Source organism: Fusarium vanettenii (genome assembly GCF_000151355.1).
Source record: "Fusarium vanettenii 77-13-4 chromosome 1 genomic scaffold NECHAsca_1_chr1_3_0, whole genome shotgun sequence".
NCBI lineage: Eukaryota > Fungi > Ascomycota > Sordariomycetes > Hypocreales > Nectriaceae > Fusarium > Fusarium vanettenii.
Window position 1 is genome coordinate 3857493 of NW_003315881.1, and position 14098 is coordinate 3871590.

Consider the following 14098-nt stretch of genomic DNA (forward strand, 5'->3'; position numbering starts at 1 on the left):
TAGATAAATGTACTTTTCTGGTAAGCCCGAAACCGACGGTCGACTCTGAACAGACTGTTCTAACTTGACTACCTAGACCCGTACAAAACTCGCTGGCGATGTCGCAGTAGGCTCGTGTCACGGACAGGACACTCGGGACTACCTGTTTGGCAGTTCACCGCCTACAACGCTTGTTTTTAGCCCAAAGGAACTGAACGAGAGACTCCGTTTCGGAGTAAAAGGGCAAAACGTTTTTGGAGCGAAATTAAATCGTGGCTCCAGTTCAGAACCACTCACCCATCTCCAAAAAGCAATCCTGCGTGAGGAACACCGTAATGCCGCTCGCCCGAGCCATGCACCAGCCTCCCTATCGCCATGAGATCAGTGAGTAAGGAACTCGAGGTGAAGAGAGTTGTCATCGAAGGGCCCGGCAGCTGAACACCACGCCAGCTCTCGGGGTTTCGTATGTGGAAGTCATTCGATGAGCTGGTCTAGCAGGCAACCGCGATACCCAGAGACGAAGCTCAGCAATGCAACAAGTTATAGATATTTCATTGACTCTAATCACGTTTCAATGCCCCTTGATACGAACACTCACGGCGCTTAGAGCAAGCGCTTAAGACGGACGGTTATAGAAAAACTCCCTCTTGATCTACCTATCGTCGAGTAAATTCACTATACGAATGCTCTTCCATGGCTTTGTCTAGGTTGGCACCCACCGAGACACACCTCCCCTCAACCTGAGGGAAGCGGATAGTGACGGTTACCAACGCCGACTTCGGCACAAGCACAACCACGATAATTCCCTCTTGCAGATATACAACTCGGAACTGATTCCACTTCGTCTTTACTTTTCCAATTTCCTAGGCATGCAAACCAATCTAGTCTATCTACAATCCAACAGATGACGCTAAAGTCGACGGCCAAAACAATTACTTCTCCTTTTTTGAAAATTAAAATCATGGTCTCTTTTGATACCCAACGCCCCCAAGCAAAACCCCGAGTGCTCATGCTGTCTTCACCATCGTCTTAGGTTCTCAGGAATGTCTTGAACACGTCCGAGTCGGTGCAGTCTTGGTAAGGATATCCAATCTTGCGCAAAAAGTTCTCCAGCTCGGGAACCTCCTCATCAGGGCATACGATGCCTGTAACGATCTTGCCCACGTCTCCACCGTAGTTACGGTACTGGAACAAGCTGATGTTGAACTTGGGCCGCAATGTCACCAGGAACTTCTCCAGAGCACCTGGACGCTCGGGGAAGGTGAACATGTATAGTCGTTCATGAGGAACACCGGATCGGCCACCCACAAGATATCGGATATGGCTCTTGGCAAGCTCATCCTGCGACAGATCTGACACGTTCATATTGCCAGACTTGATGCGCTCAATAAGCATGCGAAGCTCCTCGGATCTTTGCGCAGCAGGTGCTGTAAGTGAGAGACCGATGAGGATGTTGGCCACCTCATCGCTCGCGTATCGGTATGAAAACTCGGTAACAGCATGGGGCATGATGGTGTTGATAAGCTCGGCAAAGGAACCAGGGCGCTCGGGGATCTGAACAGCAAGCAGAGCCTCCTTGCCCTCACCCATGCTGGCACGTTCGGCAACAAATCTCAGACGATCAAAGTTCATGTTGGCGCCCGACGTCACGGCGATGAGCGTGCGCTTCGAGTCTCTCGAGGGGTTCTGGGAAACGTATTTCTTCAGACCGGCGATGGACAGGGCACCAGCTGGTTCCAGGCCTGAGCGGGTGTCATCGTACATATCCTTGATGGCGGCGCAGATCTCGTCGGTTGAGACCTCGATAACGTCGTCGACAACATCCTTAGCGATGCGGAACGTCTCCTCTCCGGGAATCTTGACGGCAGCACCATCGGCGAACAGACCGACCTCCTTGAGCAAGACTCGTTCGCCCTTTTTCAAGGACTCTGCCATGGCATTGGCATCACCGGCCTCTACACCAATGATCTTGACATGGGGAGCCATGCGCTTGACATAGATGCCAATTCCGGCAATGAGACCACCACCACCAACACCACAGAAGATGGCTTCCACCTTGGCCATGTTGACCTGACCAAAGAGCTCGTTTCCAATGGTTCCCTGACCGGCAATGACGTACGGATCGTCAAACGGAGGGATGTTGATGAGCCCATCTTGCTTCGATCGCCTGGCGCACTCTTCCTTGGCAGCATCAAAGTCCGCGCCGTGCAAAACGACATGACCACCAAGCCGGGCGACGTTCAAGTGCTTGATACTGGGTGTCGCCTCGGGCATGACAATGGTCGCGGGGATCTTGAGCTTGCGAGCCGAATATGCAACACCCTGGGCGTGGTTACCGGCAGAGCAGCAGACAACACCCTTCCAGCTCTTGGCCGGGTCGAGGTGGGCCATCTTGTTATAGGCGCCGCGCAGCTTGAAGCTGAAGACAGGCTGTTCATCCTCGCGCTTGAGGAGGACCTTGCACTCGAGTCGGTTGCTCAGGTTGACGGCGTGGGTGAGGGGGGTAACCTTGCAGGCCTCGTAGACTCGGGACGTGGCGCTGGCGATAAGGCGAAGGTACTGTACTGGTGAGCTTTCACGATTTGCATGTTGGTCAAGGTGTCGCAACTTACGTCGGGGTAGCCTGTGGGAAGAAGATACTCCTCTGGTACTATCTCCTTGATCTGAGCGCGCTTCTCCTCGGACGGCGTCGAAGGGTTGGCGCTGTACTCAGTCAGAGCCATGCCAGTGGTGGGAGTATGCGGCCGAGTGTCGCCGTTGGTTCCATTGACGACGCCATTGGCGACGACGGGTACCACAGGGGGCTCATGTACTGAAGGCATCGTGGGCGGGAATGTGTGAGGTATGATGATGGAAGGAAGAGAAAGAATCAGGTCAGGAAATGCTGCGTTGTAAAGCAGATCAACAAAGCACTCTAGTCAGTCACCGCCGAAAGATCGGACCTGAATTTTTGTTAGCTCTGAAGATGAGCACCACGGGTGAGTCAATTCGCACGTAGCGGGCACTTGGCAGATGGAGGACCGTGCTGCAAATTATAAAGTCTCCCCCCCGGGTGCGGATGTTCTCGACACGGCCTGTCCGAACCCCATCAGAGGCCGATTCCAGGCCGGTTATCGTCTCATGAATATGCATTGATGATGCTCAACCAGCTCCGATATTTCCCTTGCAGAGGAGGGCTCCATTCATGAGGTGATATTCTTGAGCTTCAATCCACAGATGCTTCAGGGATTCCGGATATAGATTAGGGAGGTACCTCTCAAGAGGCTCTTAGCTGCCACGTGAGAAAGAGTCCGTCTCTTCTCGCGGTGGCGGGGTTGCTACGGCCGAGCTGGCGGGGTTCGATATCGGAGGTCAAAGAGGCACGGATCCAACCAGAGCCAATGCATTTCAGAGAGGGTGTGATTGGTCATGATTGAATGAAACACCAAGAGCTGGGCAGGTTTATAGATCATTTCATTAATATTCATCATTTATAGCTAAACTCCAAACTCCCGTGTCTAATAAAAGCAGTCTGCTCCTCCATACTCTCACTTCTTTTCAACTTCCTGGTACGCAGGTGGTGCGTCCCGCTCAGTGTGCCGCTGGTTCACAGCATCCAGCTCAAAGACGTTGTCGTGACGTGTATCCCTAACTCCAGAAGACATATCCCTCATCTCAAAGGATCCCCCAGCCTCCCTCGTCTCATGTACATTAACATTTCCAGAAGACCCCTTGGTGATGCCAATCTTTTGCATGCCCGACTTAACAAGCATGACTCCAGCTTCCCGTCTCTCGGCACGCTGCAGATCTCGCTCCGCTCTCTGCTCGACGCGGAGCATGTCCCGCTCAACACGTTGCATCTTTCTCTGGTAGCGACGTTCCATCTTGCGTTGGTGACACGAAGCGCGTCCTGTCGTCATATATGCGTAGTCCATGTTTGGGGCCATGGGTTGTTGCTGGGGCTGGACGAGGTAGGCTGGCTGAATGCGATGGTTACAGCAGCCGCCGGAGTTGGTGTTGTAACGACGAGAGTTCTCCGAGGGAGGGAGGACATGGCTAGCAATAAGACCGACGATACCCATGTTGATGATTTAAAGTGGTATCAAGTAAGAGATGAAGTGGGTTGGTGGTATAAGTGATGATCCTTGGTGGACTTGGTTGAGCTGTAGGGTATTTGTTGCAGGTCTGAAAGACTGTTCTTGAGTTTGGTGAGGATGTAGAGACAATTTCTTCTCGCATCGCGATCTATCCTACCTCTTATACACGAATCCTTTCATTCTCAACCTCGTTATCATTCCCAAACAAGCCCTCCATTCGAAATGATCATCCATGGATGCGAATGCGCAGCCACGCTGACGCAACGCCGTATCTCGAATCAACATCCCCGAAAAGGCTTGGCGCCGACGTGGAGAAGCCGATTCGAGCTCCACTCTTCCGGCACCGGGCCAATCAGCCCCGCCAACTCGGCCTTCGCACTCGCTTCCGTGTGCGCGGGAGGCCGCAATGCGTCGCAAGTTGAGAGGCGCAACACGGGTATGAGTGCCGAGGAGTTGTTTTCTGTCGTAGGGCTGAATTTTTGAGAGGTAGTATTCAGGTAAATGCGGAAAAGTCAATTGCTCCGGTGCGAATGCGAAACGCCTTGTTTAACTAACGTGTAAAGAAAAAGTGTCAATACTCATTGTAAACGTAAACATGTTCAGTGTCTGTCTATCCAGATAAATGGCAAGTCTAATAAATGCATCATGATAATACCCCTCGTAAACACAACTCCATGTAATCATCAATACGACTGGGACAGTTCCCAAAATGCTCTAAGTAGCGTGAGCCCTCCAACTTGTGTCTCTACCGTTCGTCCCCTCCCTCGATCGTTGGGGTCTTGTCTCTTTGGTTTGACTTCCCCAGACGAATATCTTTTATTCATCGGCGTTTGGGCTTCAGCAACTCTTCCCAGGACCGGCTCATCTGACTCTGGATCAGATGCAACCCAACGTCCTGTGCCTGGAAGCCACCTGTGGCGTCCTCCCCACGTCTCATCGTCTGGTGTTCCTTGGTTGCGATAATCGGTTGTGTTCTCTGCATTGTGATCGATACCGTCGTTATCCAAAGTGACGATGGCATCAAATATTCCCGCACCCCACCACATACCAAAGAGACCTGCTTCATTGCGAGTCTCGAGAGCTGCCAGAGCATTATGCCTAACCCAGCCCAGGTATGACTTGCAGGCCGTCGCATGCGCTTCCTTCACTCGCCGATAGCGCCGCATATCCACCTTCATGCCCTTTTCCACTCGGAGAGGGTCAAGTGGAACGCAGAAGGTGACGAAGTGATGGAAGAAGATGCTCTTGAAGGTCTGCCCGTCCTGTGAACAGCTACCGCTCGCATCGCATTGTTCTTCCATGATACCTCCTCGACCGAGACCTCGCCAGGGAGGCAACGGACCAGGGCGCACTTGTTTCGGGTCATCCACAGGCTTGTTGTTTTTCAGGCTCCATCCGGTGGCTTCAATGACGGACTGAATCAAGATATGACCATCCTCCAAATACGATGCGCCTCCAGTCACAGCCCAGAGTCCCCTCTGGCCCGTCAATAAGACTCCTTGGTTATACGTGTACACCATCTCATCTCGTATATCGCACTTTGTGTTGCCAGGCTTACTCCGGTCGATATGGTACCCATCAACAAACAGACCACGCGAATTGGTCATGTTGACATTCATGAGCCAGTTGTACCCCTCCATAGCAGCCTCGAGATGCGCAGGGTCGTTATCCGGGAACGCGGCGTTTGCCAACCATGGAGCGGTGAAGTTGTCGCCGGGGAAGTGCTCGTACATGGATATCGAAGCGGATACCCAAAGTTCGTTGGTGATGGCGTTCTTGTATGGGTTGAGACGAGGATTCCAGACCATGCCTCCGTTGCAGAATCTGGTTTCCCATCCATGGGAGCCAAGGTTCCAGAAGATACGGGAGCGATGAGCAAAGGATGAGAACCAGTTGTAGCCCTGCCAAGGCATGGATTCAATGATTTGCTTGAGGCCACTTCCTGCGATCTCCTCAGACTTGGTTGTTGAATAGTGCAGATCTCCGTGTGTTCTCACGAACTTGATGGCCTCGATCCAGCCAAGTGCCACCCAGAGGATGTCGTCGTACGCCTGGTCACAATATTAGCCTATGAATCGAGCTTGCGAGATGCATTAATATGCGTACCTGGCCACGGATAGACAGGACATCTTGTCCAAAGTAAGACCCGACCAACTGTGCATAGAATGTTGATATCACATTCTCCTTGACCCTCCAATCGTTGATACCATCAAGATCAACAGAGTTGATGGATTTGGATAAAGTCGTCAACATGCCAGAAATGGCGGTCCCTGCAAATGCGGCTGTCCAGTCTATGGTAGACGGCCATGTCGCATAATCGGGTTCGAAGAAGCGATCTTGCAAGACGGAGAGGGCACTGACAGCATCCTCAAGTACATGTGACTCGGCAGGAGCAGACCTTGGGACCTTGGATGAGAAAGTGAGAAAGGTCTCCGGAATTGGGCGACAATTTGTTGGGGGCTCAGTATAGAGGACAGGACAGTAATGTTGACGAGTACCTTCACGGTTCGGAGCAGCTGACGTCAGTTGAATCGCAATCAAGCTGGCGAGGCCAGCAGTGACTATTCGTCGAGCCATGGGAGAAAGCAGGTACTCCTGATCCAAGGCCAGGAAGAATCCTGTCGTGAGTGAAGTATAAGGCTTGCTGATCCTGACGCGCGGTTTTTACGAGATAAGGCGATCCATATCGAAATGTGGCGATGCGGTTTCGGAGGTTGATAGGAGGGAGATGAGCCAGCACCAGAGGAGAGAAGGAGGCGGCTGAAGCCACTAGTGAAACTCAAGAAAGAAAAGCCACACCAAAGTGTATACGAAAATGCAGGAAAACGAGAAACAAGACAAGAAAGAGGACGGAGAAATGTCGAGATTATCTATCGGTCAGGGTCCTGAAGTCGAGACAAGGTGCGACGATCTGCCCCACCACCAAAACAAGTAGGTCACAAGAACTACTGCGAAGACATGACTAGATGGAGATTCTAGAACGGATTTTTAGGGTTGAAAGAAACGGTGAGTGAGTAAGGGGTAAAGGAAGCGATGAGGAGTAATGGTCATGTGTGTGAGATCGAGTCTTGTTAGCTATTTAGCCGTGATAACATGTTTGGAGCATGGTTCTTGGATGGTGTTGGTTCATGATGCAAGATCATGGAATTAGACGTGATGCTGCCATTTCAAGTCAACGATAAGGCAATCACTGAGAAGTAGGCAGATTGAGAGGAATTAACACGGATATGCATTTTAGCATAGGGTAATCGCTAGGAATAAACCTATCATGGACATAAATGACGTGTCTTAACGCACTGTACCTACATTAACGCGATGTTACTTTTCAGACCATGCACACTCAACGCGAGAAAAGGGCCACGGCCAACGCATTCGGTGGTGGTGGGTGTTTTGCAGCGTGGATCAGACCCGACGAGACACAACAGCCCCGCGCCGCGCTTCGTTCTAAAGACGTGGAGTGAAGAGCTGACCTTGCCCAATCGCTTCAAGCTTCAGTGGCTCTTTAGCGCTTCAGGCCATTAGCCAGCGCGTTTTGAGTGGCTGCCGAAGTGGGGCCGACGGCAATGCTTTGTTTACTTTCGTCCCAAAACAGACTCAACCCTGGCTCGACCCAAACACAACTAAATCACTTGGGTCTCTCTTTCTTTCAGCCAAAAACACCGTCCCTCACTTTCTTACCTCCATCAAGTCGTGCCTCGCTTCTTTTCTCATGACTCTTGCGACGCTTTCTACTTTCTAGATGCATCGCACACCTCAATCCATTTAGAATTGATCCCTTTCAACATCCCGAATCACGACATACCCTTCCCAAACACGCGCCACGGGTGCTTTTGCATCCTCACCTCACCTTCCATCATTGTTCAGCTTCCAAGCTCTCGCATTCTTCCCACGCGCCCACACGCGTGAGAAAGAGCCATGGAGGTGGACGCCGCTAGCAGATACCGCTCTCGCATCCTTAGAGAAATGAAGGCCAACCGCGACAACCCATTCAACTCACCGCCCGAATCCACTGGCTCCCACGGCACCGTTACACTGTCATCTGTCTTTTCCGACCCGGACGGCGAGTCTACGCGTAGGCTTAACGAGGACATTGCTCGTGTCACCGCTCCCAAGAACCTGCCCGTCAACTGGGAGGCTGCTCACCGCAAGTGGCCCGAGTTTTTTGGCATGCCCAAGACGCGCGAGGTGCCCGTCTTCGAGGATAACACCGACACACGGCCGCTGAGCGCCGAGTCCAAGGAGAACAAACCTCCTGCCTCCGCCACAAAGTTTCAAGAAAAGTTTGCCGACGACACGACAAATCCCACCTGGCTGGGCTCCAACAGAACCCGCGCCGAGATGCAACCTCGCGTCGACAACGAGTCCGACCTGTCTTCACTCATGGCCAAGTCACCTGCCCGAGCCCTTTCCAACCCCTCTTGGGGCAAGAACACACACAACCCTAGTCCGCTGTCTAAGGTCCACACGCGGGTGGCATCAGAGTCCTTGGCTGAGGAGAAGCAACAACGTCGAGAGTCGCTCACCAACGCTCTCAACCGCCTTCGCAGCGCGTCACAGAGCCCCAGAGTTAACCAACGAGACCAGGAGCAACGCGAACGCTCATCACCACAGATGTCTTCAGCAAAGTCTAGCCTAACAGCCGTACCTTCTTCGCCCCACTCCATGGGTAGCCCTGCCCATAACGAGAGCAACGCGCGCTCCTTTTTCCTGCCAGAAGTCTCCCACCTGGGTGACTTTGTTGATGGCACGCTTCAATTCAGCGGCGCCATGAGAAATGGAGTCCCCATCTTTGTCAAGCATGGCAGAGTCCACGACCGATTCGAGAAGCCCTCTCTTGCTAGCCATGCCGAGGTTGACGAGCTTGAGGTGCCTGAAGATGAAGAGAAGATCTTTGTGTCGATGGATATGATCCGCGAAGAGATCATCTCTCTCCAGGAGCACTATGACAAGGTGCAAGAATACGCCGAGAACCTCCAGCAACAAGTCGAGCAGCTAGAGGCCCAGCTCAGGTCGCGAAAATCCTTTGATCAGGAGTTGGCTTCTGCCCAGGTCAATGAGCAGCTACTAACCCAGAAGAACCGTGAGATACCCGCCTTGAGTACCAAGTATCCTACTGACTTGTGAATAGGATTGGAAGTGGAAGTATCAACCCTTCAGTCGCGTCTGGAGCAAACCTCGCGAAGGGTCAGCCTTGCCGAAATTGAAAACGATGCGATGGCCCAAGAAAGAGATCGCGCCGTGCGAAAGTTGCAGGAGGCATGCGAGGACATCAACAAGCTCACACGCAAGTTGAGCACGAAGCAGAAGGAGCTGGAGACCACCCACAAGCAGCTGGAAACAACCGAGCAGATCCGCAGCGAGAACGACACTCTGCGACGGGATCTCGTGTCTTTGAAGCATGGCCGTGATTCGATGGACCTTGAGAACAAGTCCCTTGCGTCTGCGAACGAGACACTGCGAAAGGAGAATGCTAGTCTGAAGGAGGAGGCTGCGTCGCTGCGTACGGACAGCACCGGTGTTCGCCGGGAACACGAGTCCTTGATCAGCGAGAACCGCTCGCTGCGGACAAACAGCAAGGCCTTGATGGACGAGAATGAAGATCTTCGGGAGAATCTCGATGGCCTCCAGCATGAGCTTGACGCCGCCAAGGAGGAAGTCGAGGCGATTCAGCAAGAACTTCAGGCCATGTTGCAGGAAAAGTCGACTCTCCGTGAGGACAACGAGAGCCTCGTGCGACACAACGAGAAGTACTTTGGCGAGAACAAGATGCTTCGACGGGAGAACTCAGGCTTTGAGCGAAGCATTCACGACCTTCATGATGAGAACCTCAAGCTCAAGGACGAGGTTGAGTTCCTGAAGCAACAGCTCGATCACTGCCGCCCCGCCCCTAAGGAGGACTTCTCTGCTCGTCTTGACGATGAGACCGAGGAGAACATGACTTCGGCCTTCTTCATTCCCGATATCACGATCAACACCAACACTAATGAGGTCGACGCTGACGGCAACGCTGAGAACACCGAGACCAAGGAGCTTCCTGAGCCTACTGAGGACAGTGCCAAGCTCCCCACGATTCCCGATGTGATGGAGGAAGAGACACGTACCACTACCAAGCGTGATGTCACTGCACAGAGCGAGTCGAAGAAATCGCGAAGCAAGAGCAAGACTTCCAAGACCAACCAGCCTCAAAAGGTTGCCTTCTCGATTCCGGTCAAGCCTTCGCAGAAGACCGGCTCCAACGTGGCCAACCACGGTAGCAAGCGCCGAACGGTGTCTGAGGCTAACCAGCGAAACGCTATGAAGGGCATTGCAACCTATGACATGGATACTTTGGAGGATAATGATGAGACGACCGGTCTTCAGTCTGTCGACAACACTACCCAGGACTTCTCTACTCAACTGAGTGTCATCCCGAAGACCCGTAAGGAGGTCAAGTCCCGAGAGCAGAAGCAATCGACTACCCAGAACACGACTCAGAACACGACGGTCCACAGTGAGCGATCGCAGCACACGCGCTCCCAGTCACGAACCTCTCTGAGGCACGTTATGGTGACCGACGTCACGGCTGATAGCATCAAGAGCGTGGACAAGGACACCTGCCCTGTTCTCTCCAGCGATGCCAAGCGCGTTCTTGACAACCTTTGCGAGCACAACTGTCGCAACTGCACCGTCTGCAGCCGTATCACTTCTCATCGTGGTGTTCTCTCGTCGGCCGATGTTGCCGCTGGCAAGAAGCGCGTCACCGTCCCCCGACCGGTCCCTGTTAGTGACCGCGATCTGTCGGTTGAGGACCCGACAGTGCGTCCCCTTCAGTCGCCCGGCCACGCGTTGGCAATGGTCATCAAGGGTCTGGAGGATGAGTCTCATCATCTCCAGCTTGAGTTGACTCGCATCCAAGCCAAGTACAATGCTCGTGACAAGGCTCTTGGTCGCCGTGAGCGCGTGAGTCTCGCAGAGAGCATCCGTACTCTCCTAAAGCAACTAGAGGCCAAGAACGATCAGATCTACAGCCTCTATGATGTGCTTGAGGGCCAAAAGGCGGCTGGCCAGGCAATGAGTGAGGAGGAGATCGAGATGACGGTTCTCAATATCACGGGCATGACAGTACGCGATGTCACCAACTGCAGCGACCAGCTGACATGGGAGGGTATTCCTGAGTTGTAAAAGGAGCACTGACGCGGATGCGGAGTATTTCGGACACGGCGAATTTGGAATCAATCAAATCATGGAAAGGCGTTTTTGGGCTCATGGTCCTTTGGATCAGCCAGGTTTGATAAAGGCTATCGCGGGGAGATGGCATTTCTTGAGGAGTTGGTGGTTAATCAAGGTTATCAAGGTCTTGACTTGTTTAATGTCTTGCGTGCTTTGTACAAATATCCATCATGACTCGCAAGGTTTTTGGCGAGAATGACTATGAAGAAATTGTTGAATTACATGTTTACCGTCATCTATCTGTCTGATGTGATGTGAGATTAGAGTCAAGGTGTAAACAGAAAGAGATAGGTATCCTTGATTCAGGTCTATCGGACAGAAACTCATGTCCATGTCTAACATAACATAACAAGCCCAAACAAACACTAACATTTTTGATTTACTCTTCATCCTCCTCATCGTCGCTCTCTTCAACCTCGTCCTCAACCTCCATCTCGTCATCATCCTCTTCCTCTTCTTCACTATCATCCTCGTCAATCTCGGCCTTCTCCTCCTCCCGCCTCTTGCGGTCCTCCTCCCTTCGTGCCTCCTCGAGCAGCTTGGCACGCTCAGCACGAGCCTTGCGTTGACCAACGACGTAGGCGCCCAGGGGCGTCTTGGCCAGGTCAAAGTCTCGCAGGAAGGCCTCGACCTGCGTGCGGTCCTTGGGGGCAAACTCGACCTTGGCGCGGCGCTCCTCGATGAACTTGGCGTTGGCCTCGAGCTTCTGAACGAGGAGGACGAGCTGGCCAACCAGCTTGGCGTTCTTGTTTCCCTGGGAGCGGCTGCGAGTCTGCTTGAGCCATCGCTTGAGCTGGATGGTCACGGGCAGGGCGAGCTCGGGGAAGGCGATGGATGTAGCCCAGAGGAGGAAGTACTCGCCCAGAAGCTCGACGACCTGCTCTCCAACACCGTCCTGGTAGACGCGAGTGCGGAGGTATGACTTGGGGGCCTTGTAGGCGGTAGCAAAGTCGAAAGGCTTGATGGATGAGGGCTTGGGGGCCTTCTTCATCTCAGCAGAGGTGAGGACCTCGAGCAGGGGAGAGGCCAAGGGGATGAAGGTGCTGGTGGCGCGGGAGATACGGAGAAGGGAGCGGATGAGGTGGAAGCGGAGAGGGAAGTAGATGGCGGTAGGAATGAGTCGCATGGCGCCGAGTGTGACCTGGACGAGGGGGTAGATGAGCAGACGAAGCTGGCTCTCCTTGCCAGCCTCGGCCTCCTTCATGGGACTGCAGTGCTCGGCGAGGACACATGACCAAAAGTCGAGCGAGTGGGTGTACTGCCAGTTGTAGACGATGCGGAAGGCGTCGTTCTTGTTGTGGACGATGCTGTTGCGCAGGTGAATGGCCAGTTGCCGGATGAAGGTGAAGGCGGTGGTGTATCCCACGGCAGGGTCAATGCCCCAGAGTTCAGCAGCCGAGTTCTTCATGAGGTTAATGCCCTGAATGGTGTTGGCATTTGTCACTCGGCAGCCCTGGATGAGACCCTGGTAGACGGCCTTAAGGACCGTCTCACGGATGCCCTTGTCACCAATGACGACGAGCCTACGCAGCACGAGGAAAGCGGTGATGCGCGTCGTCTCAGAGCTAGCAGGCTGTGCCCAGAAGTTGACGACTGACTTTGCGAGGGCCTTGACAAGCTTCTTGAAGGACAGGAGGTAAGGGAGGATGGGGGTGATGGAAGAGAGGGTGAGCTTGAGGGTGCCGTCGTCGGACAGGGTGCTGAGGAGGTGCATGATGGACGAAGTGTACGTCTTGAGGAGCAGAGACAAGGTGCGGAACTTGCGAGACTCGGTCTGCACGTGTACCCTGCCCGAGGCGGTCTCCTTGACGGGGAGATGGTGGTTCATAACCGTGGGAATCTCCTTGAGGGCGAGCACGAGGATGTCGTTGAACACGTCTGGGCTGTTGATGGTGTATCTCTGCTGCGAATCCTCATCATCGTTCTCGTTGAGGTGCGCCGCGCATCGGAAGGCGAGCACAACCCGTCGCGCAGCCCGCAGCGACATCTTTTCTGTCATGGCCTTTCTCCAAGAAGCAACCATCTCGCGCGTCAGCTCGTTGCCAACCGCCTCCTCCTCCTCCTCGGGCTCCTCCTCGGCGTCCTGCTTCTTCTTCTTATCCTTCTTGCGCTTCTTCTTGGGCTGCTCCTCTTCTTCCTCGTCGTCCTCACCGCTGAGCTCGTCTACCTCTGCTAGGTCGGCCTTGTCGTCAAAATCGAGCGCCTCGGGGTCGTTCTCCTTGAGGAACTTGTAGAATTCGGGGTCCTTCTCAGCGAGCTCGTCCATGGTCTGCTTGCTCATGCCGATACCATCATCGCCGTCCTCCTCGTCTTCGCTGTCGCTGACAACAGGCTGGGCGCCAATTGAATCCTCAGAGTCGCTAGCATCGTCGCCGTTGGCCTCGGAGCCGTCCCTCTTGCGCTTCCCAAGCTTCCCAGCCTTCTTGTCCTTTTTGCCAATGATGTCGTCAAAGCCGCCCTGGAAGAAGTCATCAACGCTCATGTCATTGATCTTCTTTCCCTTGACGCTAGGCTTCTTGACCTCGCCGTCTTCCTTGGGTCCATCGAGGTACTCGGAGTCCTTTGCCCTGCGCGCCTTCTTCTTGTCCTGGATCTGCTGGCGCTGCTTGATCTTGGCGCCGGCTTTCCGCTTGTCGAGGACGCCCGTCAGGTGCTTCTTCTCGAACTTCTTGGTCGCCTTGAGGTTCTTCTTGCCGGGCCCCATGGTGAAAGATTGTGGAGCGACTCGGCGGTGAAGAATTGGTGATTGAAGTTTTTGGGTTGGTTGTTTCGGTTTGCTAGAGTTTGGCGGGTTCGACCTCTCTTGCACTGAACCAAAATTTTTGCTGCAAGCT

The 14098-nt window shown here is 53.5% G+C and overlaps 5 protein-coding genes across 5 annotated transcripts; 1 reads left to right on the forward strand and 4 right to left on the reverse strand.

Annotated features, from left to right (window-relative positions):
• Window positions 1–1008: 1008 nt before the first annotated feature.
• On the reverse strand, window positions 1009–2801 carry NECHADRAFT_30662 (uncharacterized protein; the record flags this gene model as incomplete). The annotated part of the gene is made up of 2 exons (XM_003054538.1): window positions 1009–2538; window positions 2592–2801. The coding sequence occupies 2 exons, from the start codon at window positions 2799–2801 to the stop codon at window positions 1009–1011; spliced, it is 1740 nt and encodes a 579-aa protein (XP_003054584.1).
• Window positions 2802–3389: 588 nt separating this feature from the next.
• Window positions 3390–4152, reverse strand: NECHADRAFT_102402 (uncharacterized protein). Its single transcript, XM_003054539.1, has one exon. The coding sequence runs from the start codon at window positions 4038–4040 to the stop codon at window positions 3507–3509; it is 534 nt and encodes a 177-aa protein (XP_003054585.1). The 5' UTR covers window positions 4041–4152; the 3' UTR covers window positions 3390–3506.
• A 586-nt stretch (window positions 4153–4738) lies between these two features.
• NECHADRAFT_105851 (uncharacterized protein) lies at window positions 4739–6632 on the reverse strand (the record flags this gene model as incomplete). The annotated part of the gene is made up of 2 exons (XM_003054540.1): window positions 4739–6106; window positions 6162–6632. The coding sequence occupies 2 exons, from the start codon at window positions 6630–6632 to the stop codon at window positions 4739–4741; spliced, it is 1839 nt and encodes a 612-aa protein (XP_003054586.1).
• A 1338-nt stretch (window positions 6633–7970) lies between these two features.
• On the forward strand, window positions 7971–11216 carry NECHADRAFT_30608 (uncharacterized protein; the record flags this gene model as incomplete). The annotated part of the gene is made up of 2 exons (XM_003053828.1): window positions 7971–9135; window positions 9184–11216. 2 exons carry the CDS (start codon window positions 7971–7973, stop codon window positions 11214–11216), a joined length of 3198 nt encoding a protein of 1065 aa, XP_003053874.1.
• Window positions 11217–11517: 301 nt separating this feature from the next.
• NECHADRAFT_65909 (uncharacterized protein) lies at window positions 11518–13998 on the reverse strand. Its single transcript, XM_003054541.1, has one exon. It carries the CDS (start codon window positions 13966–13968, stop codon window positions 11644–11646), a length of 2325 nt encoding a protein of 774 aa, XP_003054587.1. The 5' UTR covers window positions 13969–13998; the 3' UTR covers window positions 11518–11643.
• Window positions 13999–14098: the final 100 nt, after the last annotated feature.